Source organism: Achroia grisella, unplaced genomic scaffold (assembly GCF_030625045.1).
Source record: "Achroia grisella isolate CSIRO2021 unplaced genomic scaffold, CSIRO_AGI_Agris_v1 utg779, whole genome shotgun sequence".
Lineage (NCBI taxonomy): Eukaryota > Metazoa > Arthropoda > Insecta > Lepidoptera > Pyralidae > Achroia > Achroia grisella.
The window spans coordinates 1,464,744-1,487,616 of NW_026713019.1; the positions used below are offsets into that span (position 1 = coordinate 1,464,744).

Below are 22,873 nucleotides of genomic sequence, written 5' to 3' on the forward strand. Positions count from 1 at the left end.
CCATGTAACCCCTTAAATATTTAAAATTCCGCAACGAATATTGGAGCGTTTTTTTAAATAGATAGGGTGATTCTATAGGAAGGTTTATATATATAATGCATGTACACCTGTACGAAAACGGGGTGAATAGCTAAGCTAGTAAATAATAATAAAATTATATTATATTATTACAAAATATTTTTGCTATCTTGCAATAGGGACCAAATTACATTTTTTTGTTCTAACGGCTAACTTAACGAAATATGCCGGAATATATTTAAACTTATAATTTATAATGGAACCAATAATTTATTGTTAAACAGTAGTTACATTTTTTGAGGTAGGTAATTAATACACTTAATTATTTCGTAGCTGTTAAATCGCTCTCATTTCAGTAAAGCAATTTTATATAAGAGGAGAGCAATATTTCAATGCTTCTGTTATACAATTTTTTGTTGCATAACGGAGAACAAGCTTGGAGAGAGCGTCCAAACTCGTCAATTTACTTCCGAGTGGCGGCCCCTTGTCTGTAGCACAAGGCAAAGGTGCACGGCTGTGGTGCAACGAAGCGCCATAACCAGCTCAACTTACCAAACAGTCGCCAGCTGATGGTTGACTGGTGTAGTCGCGTTTTTCTTAACCAAGTGATTGTACGATACATTCACTTCATCGACTATAGTTCGTAAACATGTAATAGGTTATATTGACATAAAAATAAAGTTAAGCCGGTGCATTAATAACAAAATGGAGTCAGAAAAGAGTATGGTTGAAGCTAGCAGCGTTCCTTATAGGAAACCAAATTATATGCTTATGTCCTTGCAAAGGATTTTAGTGTTAACTGTTATATTTACCAGTGTTATTGTTGTGGTTTATTATACGCCTATGCCGGGTACGTGTATATATTTGTATATATTTTTATTATCCATAGTTTGACATTATTTTATCTATACCTAGCTGTTACCCGCGACTTCGTATGTATAAATAAAAAATATAAAATAAAAGTAGCCTAAGTTAATCCTTATAATTTTAGCTATCTGCCGGGATCCAATAATATAATTTAAATTATTAGTATAGATGGATTACCACATACTGAGTTCGTTGTATCGCAGAAAACTAATACGAGTAACTGGAATAATAACATTATAAACTGAACTGCAGTTAATAAAGTTTTCATTAACTGCAAATTGTGATTAATAGAATTAATATATTTGATTTATTTATTACAGAGGAATATTTCGAAAATTGTGACAGAGAATGTAATGAGTTGGATTGGCCTATGATATGTCGAGTAAAACTAGTTGTCGAGGTCTACAAAACGCTTAGCAAGTAAGTAATACGTACGTTTGTCGACACTAGCTTTAATTAGTTATGCATTATTTTAATATTTAAAGTAAAGGCAACTATTATTAAAGTTTGCAATTCATTCACAGATCCTGTGGTACTTGTACAGAGAAGGATGGCGAAGAGTGTCCGCCTATGTGTATATCTGCTGATGGTCGGGAACGTGGTGTTCTATCTGCCAATAGAGCGCTGCCTGCACCAGCTTTACACGTTTGTGAAAACGACATTCTGGTTGTAGATATCGTACACAGAGCTCCTGCTCACGCTTTATCAATACATTGGCGCGGACAACCACAGAAAGAGACTCCATTCATGGATGGAGCGCCTATGTTGACCCAATGCCCGCAACCGGCTTACACAACTTTTCAATATAAATTCCGTGCATCGGCAGTAGGTACACATATGTATCACGCGCACTCTGCTGCGGATGCTGCTGATGGTCTTGCTGGAGCATTCATCGTGCGTAAACCTCCTCGTTTGAGTCCTTTGAGCAAGTTATATGATGCTGATGCCACAGAACATACTATCTTCATGGCAGAATGGGGACACTCCATGGGTCCTTTAGCTGGAATGATGTCCGGAATTCCGAATGCTGAGTCATTGCTCATAAACGGTAAAGGAAAAACTGTTGAATCTCCTGACGCACCAATTGCTAAATTCAATGTGGAATATGGTAAAAGATATCGCTTTAGATTAGTGTATGGTGGAGGTCATAAAAGTTGTCCGGTGAAATTCAGCATAGACAATCATGTTCTCGAACTTATTGCTTTAGATGGTCACAGAATAAGCATTGAAAAAGTCAAAGCGATAACATTGGGTCGTGGAGAACGAGCGGATTTTATCCTCGAAGCCAAAAAAATACCTGGAGTCTATAATGTAAAGGTGGAGGCAGAAGTATCCTGTCAAGATAATTTGAAGGGTGCAGCCGAACTAGTGTATGAAAGTAGCGAACTTAAAGCATTACACAAAGACGATGGTGATGATTCTGATGCGAGTAGTGAGTTTACAACAGTGATTAGTGAACGGTGTCTTAAAGACAATGTGTTGTGTTTGGATGAAGTGCATGCTGTAGACAAACTTCCGACCGAGTTGACTCTCGATTTGGATAACAAAATTTATGTGCCATTTAATTACTCTACAAGGCAGATTTCTACCAAACGAGTAGGTAAGTGATCCTCCAGTTTTATTTATTTTAATAGGTATGATTTCACGACATCCTGGCAGTGATATATTATATATTTAGTATATATTATACATTTCTAATATTATTATTACTTATTCAAAGTCTAGTTGGTTGAAAGGTGAGCTGAGAAGATTACATTACTTTTATTAATGTATAAAAAGTATTAGTCTTGATTTTTAGTAGTTTGATAAGTACCATTCAGTAGATATTATAAGATACAATGGATGTTATTAATAAAAATATTTTTATGACAATAATTATAAATTTATTGTAAAATTATTATGACATACATTTATAATATAATATAAACACACCGCCGCGTTAATTACACAACACACCATTTCCCAATAATTGTTGTTTTTTCATATAAAGCGTGCATTATTATGTAAGTGCCAACCTGATGCGTACGTAATACCTTCACCAAAATCCACTGAACTGTACAAAAAACAATCCATAAAAACAAATAAAGGTCGTATTATTATACGTATGTATTTTACTATCATATGTATAAAGTAATTTGTCTCTAATTTTAAATTCTCTTTAAGTTAACCGCGATTAAATATGTGGGTGGCCTGGTTTCCGTAAGGAGAGTTGTTTTTAACTTCATAAAGTTACTTAGTCCGCTCTACGCTATACATAGCATGTTACCTAACTTTATGGGAAGTTTTGGATAATATGTAGTGTGTTCAATAATTAATACATAGTTATATAATTTAGCATTTATCTACGTTATCACTCTCGAACTTCTGCATCTCTATATTCGAGTTAAGCAGATGAGAATTAGAGAGTCATTAATGACTCTCTAATTAGAATTTAAAGGCATTTAGTATTTTATATTTAATTGAGTGGTTTTAAATACTTTTAGCGTTATAAAAATGTCACGTTACATTTCTTTTGCGGAAAGAAATAGGTAGGTACTTTTATATAGCTGAATTTCGCGCATAACGAGACTAGATTTTACCATACCAGCACAGTCACGTATTTGTAATAATATTTTGCTAGCTTGCTGTTTTTATTATAATAGTCTGACTATTTCATTAGTCATAGCTGACGATGAAAGTAGTAGGTACTGTTAATAGGTACTCTAAAACAAAGCGTTAAGATTTCAGAAACTTTAAAAGTTCTGGTACTTTCTAAATTTTTTGTTTTATTTAGTAGTTATAAAAAGATTATTGTTTATATCTGCAAAACTCAAATGCAATTTATAGATTGATATGATTTTTTCGCAGAATTTTTTTATAAAAATCGGTATAGTCTCAACATAGTTTTTTAAAATAGTATGTCTACTTAATTTATAATATGGTACTGTATAAATAAAATTACTGTGGTATTAAAATATTATTAAATAATTACGATTATAGATGAAACATCAACAGAAGCATAATTATAATACAGTAGCTTATCCTGACAACTGGAGACCAAAACGGTCCAAGGCTAGACATGAAAAAAAAATAAGTATAGATGCAGCTATTATTCGGTGCTTCGGCCGGAAGGGAGATTAGGCGGATATTCGAAAATCAGGAAAATTACAATGTACGGCAAATTTATGGCATGTATATAATATATAATTTAAACTCATCCCAAGATTATATTCTTTTTGCGAGTTTTTAAAAACACATTTGACAAGTGAATCGTCCGTCCAGGTACTGTAAAGTTACACAAACAAGTTAGTGGACACAATGGGACATAAGTGGAGAGCATTCCGTACGACTGCTTGCACAAAGGAAATGCCAACGACAGAATGTGTTTGGACATTTGGACATATAATATATTAGTTGATGCAGGTCAAATGTAACAAATAAAAGTGGTAGAAGTAGTAGAAGGTAGTAGCATCAACCGATTGTTTGATGCTGCTTCGCATCTCCATCTTCGCTGCACCAGACACTTTTTTAATTCCATGACCGGACGGACCGGTCTGATTTTCACATATTATAAGTACAAAAAAAGTTAATTTTTTTATGGTAATTGTTGAGTCATCTAGCATTAGCAACCAGGTTTAAGGCGAGGAAAAATAAAACAGGTCCGTAATTTTGTTTTTGTAAGAATAAATATAATGTAAGGATATATCATCTACAGGAGCTGTATGCTGCTTTATGCTACATTTTAGTTTTGGTATTCTGTGGTTTTCCTTAATTTGATTGTAATCTATTGATCTTGTCATGTTTCCCTTATACTATTATTATTTATGTATATTTCAAAAAGTACTATTATACAATAATATTTGATGGCGTAAAAAAAGCTATTTGAAATTAGCGTAAAAGGTGTAGTAAACATTGTTTCTCATTAGTCTAAAAAGGGTCCTGTATTCGGGTCACATTAATTTGAAAATGTTTTCCGACTACGGTTTTGCACGTGTAATTTAGTACGAGAATTCAAATTAGTCGTTGGTATTATTTAATGTAGCCATTTATTACTATAGTGTTAGTAAAGCTACTATTACCTAATGACTGTCTGTATCACCATTATTTTTCGTACCCAGGATACCGGATAGGAAGATTAGTACTCGTAGAATAAACTTCACTACCTCGTTAGTGCAATGGATAAAAAATAAAAACCAGTACCAAGTTGCTTAGCATCGTAGTAACAGTACAGTATCTTTCTCGCACGAAGATTTAAGAGACTTGTCCTATTCTTATTAGAATCAATTGCTATCAGCATCTGCACCTGACCAAATGAATAATATAACTTTCATCCGGTCTTCATAGGCAGTCTGGAGCCTGTGATACTCAAACATTACTCTAAAGTGTCATATTTCACACATGAACCTATACAAAAATGTATAGAATAGTGTTGAGTTATATGTTGTATATTGTACAAACCGGCATAAGTATTCTATTTTACTGGTATAAGTATTCTGTGACTCAATAGAATGGCTATAGATATCGATTATAAAAATATTAAATTATAGATAATTAAAATAAGATATTATTGAAAAGGTTATTATTATTTATATATATTATTATGTGAAATGCAATTAGAAACATCAAACTATAATATTTTTTTTATTTTCTAGTCAACTAGTCTAGTAGTTGATCTGTAGATTATTTGTCTTCCTGTTGTACTATTGAGTGATACGGAATGGAACAAGTGGATCACATGAAGTCGCAGGTGAAAGTAAATAATTAAGGCCTTTTTTGGTCATTAAAAAATACTATTGTATTAAAGGTTTTCAACAATTAAACTTACATGCCATGACATTTTTTACGTAATCTCATGATTTTTTACTATTACTTTATGTGCCATATAATAATGAGGTTTTAAGTTCCAAATGTGTACTAGCAGAGAAAGTAAGCATGAAAAATAAGTAAGTATATAATCATCTAAAGGTAAAAATATCAAGCATTCACTCGGTGCTGCAATCGATATTCGAACACAATTTTATACATTTGGTATCTTCGATGAACTTAAACTAAATATAATTTTACTAATTTATAAATATAACCTAAATTAAATCAATAATTGAAAATTACATATATTCGCTTGTGAAATATTTGCTTTTGCTTCTCTTATGATATATCTTCCCGCATATAATAAGTAAAGGTTAAATAAGAAGGATACTGGAGAAACAAAGTCTGAATTATTGCATGCAAACTGATGGAATAGATTTATCGAGACAATAGACAAAGAGCAACTACAATAATAGTGGTAATATAAAAACTGCAAAGAAGCACATTAGAACAAAACAAATATATAAAATAGATAATAGATTTTCAATTATTCAATGTTACTGTTTATGACCTTTCCGAGCTTTGGTTAGGTATAGGATTTGGAAATTCATATAAATTACTGTAGTATATTTAAATAAAATCAAAGAATGAAAAGTAATATAAGTCTTTCCAAAGATATTAGAAATTCGTAGAGAATTCAAGAAATAATAATAATATTGAAATATGTAAGTATGTACAAAATGTGCCAAATGTTACCTCTAAAGTAAACACGTCAACTAGTCGTCTCTCTGAGCTTTTCTGCGTGTTTTTGTAACAGGATTTCCGCTTGACACATTTTGGCGTTGAGAAATTGCGAAACGTGAAAATCCGGTCTTTTAGAACAAAAGTCCTGCATCTTTTACAAGATATTGAGACGTATAGACTTGTACGAGTTGTGTCAGCAGTTTCATCTATAAAGGAATTTATCACTTTTACTTATTTGCCTGTCTATATTTATATTTCTGTATAATCTGTACAGACGTATAAACTATATGGACCAGAGTATTACATTTGGATAATTTTAGATGAGCACCAAATCAATTTAAAAATTGAAATGATCTGAGTTAAATATTCCCATAGCATGTACTATCAAGCTATCCTTAGCAATGCTCACTAGTGTTACAGTACACTAAAAGTTATTCTAGTATATTCTAAAAGTTTCGCATTTTCAATGTGTTTATGTTGCGCAATATCTTTGCTAATTTCACACCGATTAGAGTTCTTTAAGTCTACATAACTTCTTAAATTTTAAACTTGATATAGTTACAATTGACTTCAGTTATTTAAAAAATATAATTAATATTTCTATCGGAGGCAGCTCTATAGCTTTGTTATTTCTAAAAATATCGTTTTTAATAATAGTTTTGTTAGAATCAAAAGGCGGTTTTTGTTTTTTATATTTATTTCGTAATTAATTAATTGATGATGATAATAATGTAGTAAGTATATTTGTCAAAAATGTCGTTATGATTTAGTATTAAGCCCTACAAGTTTTCTGTACCTTGACCTTATATAAACAGGTTGCTTTCAAGGTATGTGTAATTTAAATGACATATTTGTCAACTATACTGACTGTACTAAGGTCGATAGTTGATCATTCACTAGTGTATAGTACCTCGCGTTGATTACTAGGCCCAATATTACATAATCACTTTGTAAAACACACAATATTAGTGGGTCATGTTGTTTCGTCAGAAAATCGTCTGATCTTGAGACTGATAACTTGACTCATCACATTGCTAAAAGTCAATTAATGTCTTTTGATTTATTTTCTTTGTAAGTTATATATATTATATTAAATTATAACATATAAACTCTTAATAATAAACTACAATGAATACAAAAAAGAACAAGAATATACATAAAAGAATAAATAGACCTTAAATGCATTGTAGAAAGCATGTAATATGTTTATCAGTAGAGTACGTGAAGATATTTGTCTTGCAATATCGTACTTACATAATTTAAACAAAATTTGATTAAAGCCAACTGGTAAGCTTAGAATAATACATTTGTCGCATATCGCAGGGAAAAGAACACTTATTTAATTATATTTTTAATCGCCTATATACAGAAAGTAATTAAAATAATAATATTTAATATCAGATTTTAAAGTAGACCATTCACGAGAATTTCATAAAGTCTTTAATTTAGACTCTTAATTATAAACCATTGATATACCTTAATTATTGCGTTTGCTCCAGAAAATGCGATGCCCCAAGCGATTGCTACTTTGTCTATAGGTTAATTCCCAATTTTATTGTTCGTCAGGACCGCAATGTCGGATTTCTGTTTTGTAATTCAAATGAAGAAGAAATTAACATCACAAATGGGTATTGTTAGTTGTCTTGGCTGTTCATTTCTTCTTTTGTATCTAAACGCAATACCTATTTTTTTTTGCTACTTGTTGCTTTATATGTTTCTGTGCATAGAAAACATATGTTATGTTGCAAAATAAATAAGATTATGATCGTTAAGCGCTAAGATTTATTATAGATAGTTAACTATCAATTCATTAAAAATGTGGTTATTATTATATATTATTATATTATTCGGCCGGACATTGTTTATATAGAGATATCAATTCTATATGGACTTTGTGGAGTTATTTTAACCATTTAGTTATTAAAATACACATATGTGTAGTATTTCCAAAACCAAATAAATGTCGGTTTAGACACTACTATATAAGTTTGATTTGATGTATAGTAATAATTTAGAAATTCATTATTGGCATAAAATTAGCATATTCTTTGGCGTAGACTTGATGAAGATTACAGCCTAATTGAAGAGGTTGTTTAATTCTATTGGAAATGAAGAGGAGCGTTTGTAGTTCAATTGTATGTACGTTGTGGTGTTCCAAATGAAGCAACGTTGAGTCGAGCGGATCAAACGCAATCATGCATAGGGATATAGGCTGTAGCACTGATGCAAAGTTGAACGATTTCAACTTTAATTTAAATGTTATTGTTGGTTTATGATAAATAATACCTACATAAATTGGCTAAATCTGTCAGTTTAGATGTGACGGCTGATAGCGATCAGAGGAAGAATAGAATTTACTGCGTGGACACCAAATAATAGGTTAATAAATCTATAGGATATCTCTGGTATTAGTCTGATATCTGCTAATAGCAGTAATTTATTTAATTGTTAAAATATTAATCATCGTAAACCGTTGATTAAAAACAATATTTCGGGGATCACATTACAAATATTCATGTGATGTATAATTTTGTTATAAATATAGATAAATTTGATGTCAATAGATACCAATTGTATATGTATGATGCGTATTTAACAAAAATGTAATAATTTATAAGGAGAATAACTGTAACTACTTAAATTGGTGTCAATAAAATATATTATTATTATTATTATAATTATGTATTATATAAAATACGATTTGTGCTTTAGAAGCCAGGAGACAAAAAAACTGTCTATACCTGTGTTATTGCTCTATATTATTTATATTCGTAGATTTGTGTGTATTACAATATGAGGTGATCGACTGTTGTTGTGAGATGCAGGTACACTTACTTTTAAATTTAATTTCACGGTGTGTTAAGGCGAGTGAAGAAAGTGAAGTAATCAGCGAAGAAATCACGTGGCCGCGTTAACCACAAATAATAATGTGCTTTGATTGCGGTGTCTCCTCTATTGCGTATACGTAATCACCAGTTATTTAGATACTAGGCAGATATTGTTATTGTCTGCCGCATTCCTTCTAGTGATCCCAGTATAAAGCATAGTAGTTCTGTATTCATCTTCATAAGCTATGTCAAATAAGAATATTGAGAACCATGGCAGAAGAACAAGGTGTTACAAGCAAATATTTGAACTCTGAAGTTTTTAAATATTTTTTTACTCATTTACAATGTATTTTTTATTAATATCTTTTCAAAAAATGATAACATCGCCGTCTGTATTGTATTTTCTTTTTAATGCTTTATTTTTGAAAAAATAGTGCATATAAAATCAGATCATGAACAATACAAAGGTTGTAATCATTATCACGAAAGAAATTAAATAGAACAAAGCAATAGAATAAATTTATGATGATAAATATGCGAGTAAAATAATGTTAATTAGCTTCAAATGACAGCGTATACACGTTTATTATGTGATAGTGCACATATTATGTGCTAAAGGTCGTCAGTTGTTGTTGTCGTTGAAAAATAATGATTAAGCAACAGATGTTCACTTTTCATATCAAAACAAAATATCTAACATTCAAACTTTGCCTTATGCTTACCTATAGAAGTCTATTCAAAATTCAAAAATCATTTATTCATGTATGACATTTTAGCCGCTTATGAACGTCAAATTTTTAAATATAATTTTATTTTTTCCCTACCGTCCAGTTCGGTATATAGATCCAATTGAGAAGAACTGGCAAGAAACTCAATTGAATTACTTTTTTTTTTCAATTGAATGTATTTTTATATAGGTGTTTTTATATATGTGGTTTAATGATTTAAATTTAATATAAAATAATATTATAAAGGCATATTAATGAAATAAAATTTAATGAAATATTAGCTTCTATCTAGTAGTTAAAATGCCTTTATAATTTCAACCCATTTTAAAAGTTTTTTTAATCGGTATTTAAATTCTGCAGGAATTTTTACTTTTCATTATTTCATAATGAGAAGATTTCGTACATTATTGTTAACGAAGTAGTTGTAGAAACTCGTTTGATTGTTTACATACATGGGAATGTCAAACTCATACCTACTAATTTTGAGAACTTAAAATGTATATAGTTCAAAATATATCAAGTGATTTAAGTTATGTGTTAAGTGTTGCGTTCACTATAATAAAATTTGATAATGACCCTGACTACCCCGTCTGGGATAACAGCCATTACGGTATCTGATTTTGTTGTTACAAAATTGAGTTTAATAGAAATTATTGACAAAAACTTTAACACCTTAGTATATGTTATCTGTGGTACAATGCAGGTAGCGTTATTTCAGTGGAGATACTGTGTTTCGTAAAATGTGAAGAGTCTTACCGGTCATCACTTATTCATGACAATGCTCAAAAGGCTGTAAAAGGTGATTGTCTTTGTAATGGTGCAATAACACTAGCCAACACAATGCATGCAACGTATTTCCTTAAGGGTATACAACACTATACACACAGTATATAAATTAGGTCATATGTAGAGAACAGATGCAATTGTAAAAACAGTAAACCATTTTCTAAAAACGTGGTTCATAAAAACTACATACCTGTGACATGACAATCATATCGCAATATACCTAAGAATACATACTTTATTAGGGATATCTTTAGGCAAGTGGCTTAGTGATTTACTATATTTATAGAAACTATAGGTTGTAAGTTGATGCTTTTTTCAATACTAAAACAATTTTATGTTCTGATTCATTTTCATTTAACAGATAATGATATTGAACCAAATTATTCCAAAAAACGTAGGTCTCCATAGGCTTTCTCCTACAATGTCCGATTCAAATATACATAGTAAAATGTGTACATTTCAAATGTTATTTGTTGACGATTAAAATACATAAAAGACTTTGCTAATTTAAAATTTACTAAATCTAAATAATGTACTTTATTGTTTTGTGTTGTATGTGTATCTTCTTATGATTCCAAGATTCGTTTTGACATAGTGATACTTGATAGTGTAATATAATCCTTAGATATTACAATTCTATATAGGTTTCTATATACTTGCTTTTATGAACAAGATAAACATTTCAAGGGTTTATTGCATTGTACATAAAATTTATCATTATTCTATTGTGTTGATTGACAATAAACTCTATTTGAAATGAAATTACACAGGAATGTACAGTTTATGACACTTTTACCCTTTATATCCCTTGTTCGTTTCTCAGATGTTCAATTAAACGTTATGAATAAGTAATTTGGCTTCTGGCAATCGTTTTTAATAAACATAAAAGTAGCTATTCTATTGCTTGACTGTTATTTAAAACAGAAATCGAAATAACTTGTATCTACCAGTAACTACAATTTGAAAGACAGTCATACTTATAAACAACCTCCATTTTGCTTAGTTAATAGTGGGATATAAAAATATTTTGTATACAATTTAGGTTTGCAATTCTATGACAAATACTTTGCTTATAAATTAAAAATATAGCAATAATAATTCTAGATAATTCAAACAGCGCCATGTAGATCAGACCTAATCTGAGCTTGAATATTTTTTTGCAAAATAATATACATAGAAAACACCTAAACCGACAATTATCATGAGATTCTCATGAAAACGAATATTTGCTCCGAAAGTAACAAGTAAATAACGGTGTGCTAAATCGTTATATATTACCACCAAGGTTGTCATTGTCAAAATATAAATTGGATTTTGGTAGATACTAAAACATAATATCGGTAATAAAACATTTAACAAACAATCAATAAGCATTTAAAGTATAGGTAACATAATAAGGGTAACTAATTACAGGGTACAAATGCATAATATAACATCTTAGCTCTCCGGAATGCAATGCATGAAGGGCTGATTACCTTAGCGCTCTAATGTATAGGCGATGTTTACCTTTGGGTTGGCCGTCAGTTTGATTCCTAGTCTATTTACATAAAACGTAGACGACAAATTGTCGAGAGCATATGGATTAATATTTGATCTGTGGCATTAGGTATAGGTATTAAACTATTTGATCGGGTAAGTAAAGTAATATATTCAGTAGTTGGCATAGCAATATTATATTTGGTATTAGTATCTTGTAACAGTTGCTATAGTACATACCAGTGTACATTGACAGTAGGCACCTATTTAAGCAGCCGAGCGTTGATATCGAATCATTGAGTAATTTTCCCTTCCGGAACAGAATATTGTGTGTACATATATATACCCTTACTAATATTATGAATATGAAAGTGTGTGATTGTTCATTTGTTACGTCTGGGCGCCTTGAAAACCTAATCAATTATTATGCTTATTAAGCATTTGTGTGATTAAGATAAGTCTTTAATAGCCGGTACATCAAAATTACACAACATTGAAGTTGTTCTGTGTATATAATACTAGTTTATAATATTAGTAGTTGATATTGCCTGTAATTTAAATTATTTTAGAAGTAATTATATCGCTTCGAATTAAATACATTTTCAAAATCTTTCCTAACTTAGTCATATATGTATACCTCTATTTTAAAAAGAATTGAAATATTTTTTTCATAACATTATGTAGGATAAGAATATTGAATGCAACTATCATTCCAAATTCAATTCCCAAGCAACTAGAATTTCCTGCGCTGTGTCTTTTATATTTATATCTGTATACGTGAAAATACCTGTATTTTAAAATACTTTAATAAGTAAGACGTTCTTATAAATAATTTGTTATATTAACAATCTTTGCTCTCTTGATACTGTTAAGTAATAAAAATTAAATAATTATAACTTAGATGCATGTTATTTTAAGGACCTTTTCTGATTTTTCCAGAGAGTTGGGGGCAAACCAGCGGGCATCGGTTCACATATCCCGCGTCCCCTTTACTGACGCAAGGCAGTGACGTGCCCCCCGACGCTTTGTGTCCCCAAAGCGAGGGACACGGAGATGAGTGTGTGCACGTGAAGAATATCAAATTACATTCTACCGTCGAACTCGTGATGTTCGATCAGGGTAAGTGGTTTTATTGTATTAGGTTGATCCTGTTTAATCTTATTGTATCTTTGTTTTTTAGGTAACTGGAAAGGCATATTTTAATTATTATTACATAGTACTAAATAATAATTATATAGTATATTTAGAAAACACCCAGATACAACAAACAGAATCTCATGAATACAAAAATTTGCAACATGCGAGAATCGAACTCCCCGCGAGTTTGAATCATCTGAATAAGGTGTACTACAGAGTCATAGCATTAGATCACTGAGGTCGACATGATTAACGCAAAAGATGTTGTAGGTTTTAATTTTTTCGCCTGGACACTTTAGTGGGTCGTAAAGTTGAGGTTTGAGTACACAATTTCATAACAAAGCAGTGTTCCCAAAATATATCAGAAGATAGGTTTGTCAGCTAGTTATTAAATACTTGTAATAATTTTGTTTGTGTATAATTGAAATTCGTAGTTTCGTTAAAGCGGAACTTAACGTCTCCTGTGGGGTTAAAATAGTTGTTTTAAACGAATCGTAATACAATTCATATCCTTTTGTTGTTGCGACTGGGGCCATTGAAATGATACTAGTTCTCTTTTTATTAGACCCTCAGCGCGAGTTCCCGATTAAATTTGATTGTGTAGATAAAATTAATCGTCTTATTAATTGTACAAACTAAACACCAAATAGCCATTTTAACTTTCTATTGTCCTAATCTTTCAAAAAGACTGACAATGGCAACGAACTAGGGTCCTCATTTATGTAAAGCTATTCTATATGCACTCAGCGGAGATAGAAGAAGTTCTCGCAAGGGTATACTTTCCTATAAAAATATTTTATAGCTTTCTAGTAAAAAAGAACGTTTCAAGAGCAACAAAATTAAGGAAATTTCATTTTGCTTCGTATACCGGAATAATGAAAAGATAAAATGTTTTTTTTTGTTTTAATTAACTGTCTCGCAAGACTGTTTTATTTTTCGTTAAAAATTCACAAGACAATAGGCGTAAATTATTAAAGATTTCTTGTCACAATATTTCAGCTTGTCTCTTTTTGTCAAGACTATTTATAGCATGAATAATATATATTTCGAACTTTGTAGAAGTATAATTACGAATTCTAAGTAATTTTTACTCTCAAATACACGGAATGACATTGTGTTAAAAATCCTCTCTATCGCTCTTTCATTTAAACCCGATCAATTTTTACTATGGCTTTAGTTACGTGATTGAGTAACATAGGCGAGTATATGTTATACCACACATCTAAAACTTTCACATTTATAATATCGTAGAATATGAAAGTAATATTTAGATTAAAAAAACCGGCCAAATGCAAGTCCGATTCGCTCAGCGCCCCGGACTAAGTTTATGGTGATTTTTATAATATTACAATGCAATAGAAAAGCAATATGTATGCAGTTTTAAGGAGGCTCTTTTATATTTAAAACACCGTGGACAGAAACATGTATGCCATACAACAAGTATTAGTAGAATTTTAGAACGTATAAGAGTACGATACGAGTATATCCACTCATATATTTATAAAGACGTCTAATTTTCTTTTCTTTTCTTCTAATTTGTAAATAATTCCTGTTTCAACAAGAAGAAATGCCATTTCGGTTTCGCGTACCGAAGGTATCTTGTTCACTTTGTTCTATGAGAAATAAAAATACTTTTTATTACTGTATATATGCTTAAACAAATTATAAAGACGTACATCAAGTATTAGTAATTTTTACGATACGAGTATATCCACTCATATATTTATAAAGACGTCTAATTTTCTTTTCTTTTCTTCTAATTTGTAAATAATTCCTATTTCAACAAGAAGAAATGCCATTCCGGTTTCGCGTACCGAAGGTAGTCCTTGTTCAGACTTTGTTCTATGAGAAATAAAAATACTTTTTATTACTGTATATTTGTTTAAGCAGAATATTCTGATTAGAAAATTGAATTTCAAGACTCATTTATGAGTATCTACTCAAAATCAATGTGTATCTAATCTCTTATAATTATAGAAAATGCTTGTCCGTAAACGTCACATAAAGTTGATAGATGCCATAACAAATTTATAAGCATTCAAACTGAATGCTTATAAGTTTGTATTTTACTAGCACAAGTATATGAGTTTCCATCTTCGAAAGTTAGAAACAACACTTGCTATAATATTGTTAAAGAACGGAAGGTGTCTTACAGTACTTGAGAGTAAATAGTCACGCTCGCCTAGTTCTTGTTTGACAAATACGTGCGGATTGTGTGCTTGGGAATGTTATGTGGGTGTGTATAAGTAAAGTTTTGTCTTACAGGAAATATCATTTGGCTGTATGTTACGAGTAGATCGTCGTTCATATATTTGTATCCGACATGATTACCGGTTTGTTTTTGTATTTTTCTTGGGAAATATATTTTGAGTTAAACTATTTTTAATTTACATCGAGGTAGACTTTTTAAAAAATTGTCGGCGTGGGTTCCTATCTCAGTCGCCAAGTAACTTGTTTTGTAAGCTATGTTTCGTTTCAATAATTTCTCTTGAATGAATGGCAACGCATAAGTGGTGTTACTGGCGTCACATGATCACGTAAATGCTGTGGGTGTATTTAGGTACATAGACGGCCACCAACAAATTCTAATATTTTAGAGTTATTTGTATCATGTTTTTATATGTGACAGCTAATTATATAAAACATAATAAATTAAAGTAGAAATTTGACTTGTTTTTAAACCCTCACCTACATAATAGAATCAATCCATATTCAATATCTAGTCTCGATTTGGTTGTTGGGCTATTTAGTTAAAAGAAACGGGTTTCTTTATAAATACAGATTAGAGTATGTAACTTACATTTACTTTTTACCGGATAAAGTTACGGATCATCATATGCCATCGTTTCCTATTCAGTAGATATTAGTAATAAATATTCATATTGGCACTTAGACACTAACCAAATAAAAATCTGTTCGCACTATGAAGAGTAAATATTCCACATGTTAACAAATTAGAAAGTTAATTTTATTTTTGACCAAATTATGTGTACTACAAGTTTTACAACTAGCTTTATTATTTTCTAGAATATTATTAGTGCTTGCACGAAAAAATGAAACAATTTTAACATTAAACAAAATTGAATGATCCCACTGAGACCTAACACTACAATATTTCAATAATATCTTTATAATAATATAATTGTAAAAATGACTGAATGAACGTAGAAAGAATTTTTGTTTATAAGATATGTTTCCGTTGAATTATGTACAATATATAATTATTCGCAATGAATTTAGGGTACAAGAGACATCTTAGTCCTCAAGAATGGCAATGCATGAGTGTTATAGAGGGCGTCACGTGACAATGTGACATCCATATTGCTAGTCATGAATATAGGTGATCAAAAATCGGTCAGCTTCTTTGGTTGTTAGATTTCTGCCATTTCAAATATATATAACACAACGCTTCGACGATTTCGGTTGAAGATCATACTCATTTTAAAGTCGGTGAAAATAAACGATGTATATCGTAAATATTAGAATGTATTAAGTTTTTGCTGCTGACTACTCGCTGGTGTATGTAGAGTACAACTCAGATTCAGATTTCGAAAGTTAACTTCAGTAATTCAATTTGTCAAGTTGATTTCCTCAATTATCTTAATTGAGAATTACCTAAGGACCTATTTATGTACGTTACGCTTAAGAGGGAGCCTGGTATAAAGGTAAATTGCCAATCGTAAATTTTTTAATTTCATTATGTAAAATAAGTTTGCCTACTAAGAATAAAAAATAACTTATATTACATGTCGAATGCAGTAATGTATATTAATACCTGTAAATAGAAATTTTGAATGCAAATAAATATTAAACAGTTGGCCGGTTGACTGTTTTTGGACATTTTTAGCATACTCAACTTACCAAAATCAGTTTTACCTATTTCAATTTAATTAAAAAAAAATTGGCTATACTTTTCCAATTGTAAATATATATTGTTAACAATTAAAAACAATTCGTGTAATCAGTATTAGATTTATTTCTCAATAGCAAATATAACAACCGTTATTGACCCAGAAAGAGATAGTACAGCTTTAATAATATCAGAGTAACATAAACAGCGTCACTTTTTTTTTATGTGCTATGAATATGTTATTAATTTTAAGAACCGATTAAAATTTTATAATAATTGCTATTAGGAAAACTAACATTAAGAAATAAAATAATAATAATACTTAAAAAAATATAATGATATGCCGAAACGATTGTCATCGTTGTAACTTTCTCGAATATTTTATGGTAGTTATGTGTCTATGAGAGAAACAACTTAGAAAGGCAATAATTATATAATTGTTCAGCCTTTAGGCGTCAGAGTAATTTCAGATTATTTGTAATTTGATTAGAAATTTATTTTAGTATAACATATTTTTTCGGTTAACAAATACAGAAAGATGCATGGCTCGTATTTTGATAATTTTTCTTCTACGAACTAAAAGGCTGAACGGATCCTAATAATGAATTTGCTATGTAATTGTATATATACATAGTATCACGAGAAGGAATGTAGGATATCTTTTAAGTAGAACAAACAGAAATCCTAGTAGACGTATATTTGTTTGTTTATCCATTTCGCAATATAAATAAAATTGGAACAATTTGGTAGAACAAATACTCGTTCGATAGCTATAATTGCACCATGGAGAATAGTAGTAATTTGTATTCTGTATTTCAGACTACAATAACAAGGTGATCGTTATTAAGTAACAATACGAGTTAGGGTTCTAAAAATATATATATATATTTATAAGTGATTCAGTAACAGTAATAATGCCAGATGTTGAAGTAAAGGCTGAATAGTAACTGTTGACCTCGCAACCTATATCTTGGCTAACTATTATCAATTATGACTTGCATTTTCGCTGCTTGGCTCTTTCTTTGTGTTGAGTGATTGTAGTTATATATGATGTGAGAATATCACAGCGATTACTGACAGCCTATGCCGTATGTTACTAAGTTACAAACGGTATACATACGTGTTAAGAGCAGGAAGAATTGTTGTCTTCTTTTATCTTTATTTTCATAAGCAATAGGATCATGTCACGAATATTATTTGCCGACCGTCGACTCCTTTGGGATTCAATTGTACTTCTATCTTATTTTACTTGTAGATTTTATTCAATACCCTTATGGCGTATTGCGGTTTAAATTATCTGTGGTTTTTTAATTGCGGAAGCCATCGGAGATTTTATAGCAGATAAAGTGCGTTCACAAGAAGGTACCACAATACTCAAACCTTGTACATAGGTACTTGCGTTTGTGGCTTTCAATGTCTTCACGGCACACAATTGTATTCTTTAGGGATTATGATATTTCATAATCCCTAAAGAATACTATTGTATGTACCTTATAGTATATTAGATCAGTCTATATCAAATTTGTAAAAGATTTTTTTACTCTTGATATTGTCATCATGTTTTATATTGTATTTCCTTTTTTTTATATATTATAAGAAATATAATTTCGTTCATTTAATTAAGTTAATTTAAAAAATCGTATTCAAAACAAAGCTAACGGCATTTTAAAATCAATATCAACTCATTACTAATAAATGCTGACTTTTAAACTGGATACATACACTTTAAAGTTTATATCGGCATACATATTTAAAGAGAAAAAACGACGAAAAAATAAGAAATATATACACACAGAGTAGCGTGGTGGAATACATACTGCTATAAATATTTGAATAACTTTACAAGTATCTATTTGTCCAGAGTCAGCAATAGTCAGCATATAAAATAAAATTCACTCCATGGTGCGATAGACCCGGTTAACCTCAGGATATGACTTGAGATGGGTTACATTTGCCTTCTGGATTCGCAAATATTCAATAACATAAGGAGTACTATATATAACGTTTTCTTACAATACGCAATTCATGCAATATTTATTTTATATTCTAAGTGATATTTGAAATCGTATGTAGGTTCAGTTCCGCTCAGTGTTCAGCCGGCAAAGTCTGACAGTAATAGATTTCTCTTCAATCTTCTATCAACTATTTTATTATAATAAATCTCTGTTTTACTCTGTGGTTGACTGCCAGAATATATTGTATCAAAAGTCACCTTAACTGCTCTAGTATTTTACATCGGCTTCGCATGTGTGCTTATAACTTTGGGGATTTTGTATTTGCGTTTCACTCTGGAATAATGTTATCTTTAACACAGTAAAAGAATTTCTCAAATTGGATCCGTGGTTTTAGAGTTTACTTTCACATATTATAAATACAATTTTTTGTAGTTTTGTGTGCATTAAAGTTTCAGTAAATGATTAAATCTAGGTATGCTAATTGCGGTTTTTGTGTATTTGCGTTAACACCAGTAGACGTTATTTAAACAGGCTAACAGTAGAAGAGGAATGTTAAAGAGAATGCATGATTGAAGAGTAGCCGGCGGTTGGGACGAGGCACTCGCCACGAACTAAGGCTTGATTTATTCAAAAGCTGAAACACAGATGTTTCTATTCGTCGAAAATGTTTTACTGAAAATTTATATTTAACTTATTCGTCTCTTTCATATTTGTACATTTGTTGTATTACTTTACTTGACAATAATAGACTTCCGTCATTTTGTCAACGACGTGTTTGTTTTAAATTATTTAGTTGATTTGTAGACAGAATTTCTTATATATAATTGAACAACTAATTATAGGTAGAAACGATAGATTATAATTAATTATATATTACAAATGGAAATAACACGGAATACAGTAAAATGAAATATTTCATTCTAACATCGTCCAAATATTAATTTTAAATTTGTGGTATTATTGAAGAATATGAGACTAATTGAATCTATATATATATATATTATAGACTAACTAACTGATAATTTAAAAAAACTTATAAACAGAAAGTAGACTAACAGATTGCTAAAGTGATACCAGAAGTCTAAATTCAAAACAAGAACTAAATATAAAGATTATTAAAGTATCATAACTATAATATAAAATTATAATCTATGGAATTGTAACTGAAGAGAATGTCTGTAATTAGGTTTTTGTAGCCATAATAATATACATCTACGCAATATGACGGTAACACTTATGACGCAAACCATTACTTTAGGTATAGTTTAGATAATCTGTGGGATTACAACATACATGTGTACTTCCCGGTTCTCGCAATGTACCATAAATATCATGTTCGTTGTTACATAGTCAAGTACTAATTTTCAAGAAAAACACGAAAATATAAAAGTGAACGAAGAATTAGTCTATAAATAATTACACATTTGTTAATACAGTAGATAATATATAAAGTGCCTACGTAGATATATCATAACAAAGAAGGTAATGTCCATTTTATTTGTTACAGGGGGTGAATCGGACCATATATTCCATTTGCACGGGTACAGTTTCTACGTGATCGGCGTGAGAGAATTCAACCGTAGTTTAAGTGAGGAGGAAGTGACGAAAATGAACGAAGAAGGCACATTGTTCCCTTCGATAAATGTTGTAAACCCAGTATTAAAAGATACTATAGTAGTACCTAAATTTGGGGTAGTCGCTTTGCGTTTTAAAGCTGACAATCCAGGTTACTGGATGATGAGGGATGAACGTTCCACCCACTGGACTAGGGGCTTAGACTTTGTACTGAAAGTTGGCGACGAGAAAGACTTTGTACAAGCGCCTTCAGACTTCCCAAAGTGTGGTTCTTACGTCGGTCCAGAGTATTTTCTAATATAATTTAAAATATTAAAGTTATTGTTACCAATTATTTGCTCATTTGTGAGTCACTCACGCACTTATTTAATTTGTGATACTGATATTAAGTTTCTATAAATTTTCATTATTTGTTATGATAATAGAAACAGTTTTATTTCTCTTAACATATTTTTGATAAAACCCATTAAATACACCTAGTATTTCTATAAATTCCTTGTTGTTTTATAATTCTTATAGGAATTGAAATCAAGATGATAATCTACCTGATGATACACGATACTCATGTTGGTAACTGTGATGACTTATATGTTAAGACTACTTCAAGTTTTTTTTATAGATATATAACAAATTTGTTAAAAAATATAGTATATTTTTATTGATATTAAAATATATATAATGAATAAAAATACATTACAAGGTTTTAGTGTGAGTTGATTACCGTATTGTTACTGTGATCTCGCTTGAATTCCAATAAAAATAAACAGTGGGCTGACTAATTTAGATAAAAGATAGACAGATCGTTTCGTATGTAACGTATAGAAAACAGATAATAATTTTACCTATTTTTAGATTACAAACAGTTTTCAACGACGGCTTTGGTGTACATAAGAGCTTTAGAATGAAGTACGAGTATATTAATAAAAAATATTCTATTGTTATATCAATTAAGTTATTATTATTTAAATAACAAATTTTGGTACCAGAATAGAAATTATGGCACAAATTTTTTTTAGAGTATTTAATATTTTTATAATTTATACTAATGTCATAGCCGTAATTATATAATGTATATTTAATAATTTATGGACTACTGTTAATTCGTGATACTTAGAATATAAGTGAAGACTTTGTTTAATTTATAAGTTACGAGAAAGCTTTGTAAATATACAGTATTTGTACATTTTACACAATTTTTATTTCACTATTCCAATTTTATATTATAAACTCGTCAGCAATCTCAGACAAGTGATGCATAATAATATACGGCCTCGGTGGTCTACTGCTGCAGCACACCGCTTTACTTCCGACGATCGCAGGTTCGATTCCTCACACGGTACAAACATTTGTATACATGAGTATGTTTGTTTTGTATCGGTCTAGCTGTTTTCTACGTATGTACTACGTATGTATTTACAAAAAAGTATCTATGTATTTATATCAGTTGTCCAGTACACATTATACAAGCTCTGCTTAACTTGGGACTAAATGGCGCTGTGTGAATTGCCCAAGAATATGATTATTATTATATAAGTCACAAAAGAAGCGTCCTTACAGAGTTGAGAGGATGGACCTTCCCTCCCTGCGGTGAACAAGCAAGAATATAATATGTCAGTTTTCTTCTATTTATTGACTACTAGGTGTACAAAGAACACATAGATTTGTGCAGATAGTAATATCAAATTAAAATCTTTATAGAAATAGGGTAAGTCCTCTTACGAGAGACTCGTGTCAAGTTTTGGTCATAATGATGGCGATCCCACGTATGTATTTTAAGTTTATGCATGCTGAAAAACATACAATTCTAACAGATTAAATAATAGTTACTAGGTAACTAACAAAAAAATAAAGTTACACATGTTATAACAGAAAGCTGTTTGTGAATTTTCATTTCTCTGATCGAAAAATGTTATTGCACGATTCTATATATGACCAGATGAAGGCTCGTTGTGTCGCGTCGGTAAAGTTGTCCATTTCGGAGATTGTCGAAATTGTGAAAGCGTTTATAATTGTACTATAACTACCTACCGAGCGACAGTCCGCAGATGTGAGGCGGCGAAAAAGAACAATACAATCGCTTTTACTTGAATATTTTATTTTTATTATGCTGTTGATATTTTGTGC

At 30.5% G+C, this 22,873-nt stretch overlaps 1 protein-coding gene across 1 annotated transcript; it reads left to right on the top strand.

Annotated features, from left to right (window-relative positions):
* The first annotated feature begins 590 nt into the window (after positions 1-590).
* LOC131850734 (uncharacterized) lies at positions 591-21,828 on the top strand. The gene is made up of 5 exons (XM_059201079.1): positions 591-868; positions 1,206-1,305; positions 1,410-2,485; positions 13,172-13,351; positions 20,682-21,828. The coding sequence occupies exons 1-5, from the start codon at positions 724-726 to the stop codon at positions 21,050-21,052; spliced, it is 1,872 nt and encodes a 623-aa protein (XP_059057062.1). The 5' UTR covers positions 591-723; the 3' UTR covers positions 21,053-21,828.
* The last annotated feature ends 1,045 nt before the right edge of the window (positions 21,829-22,873 follow it).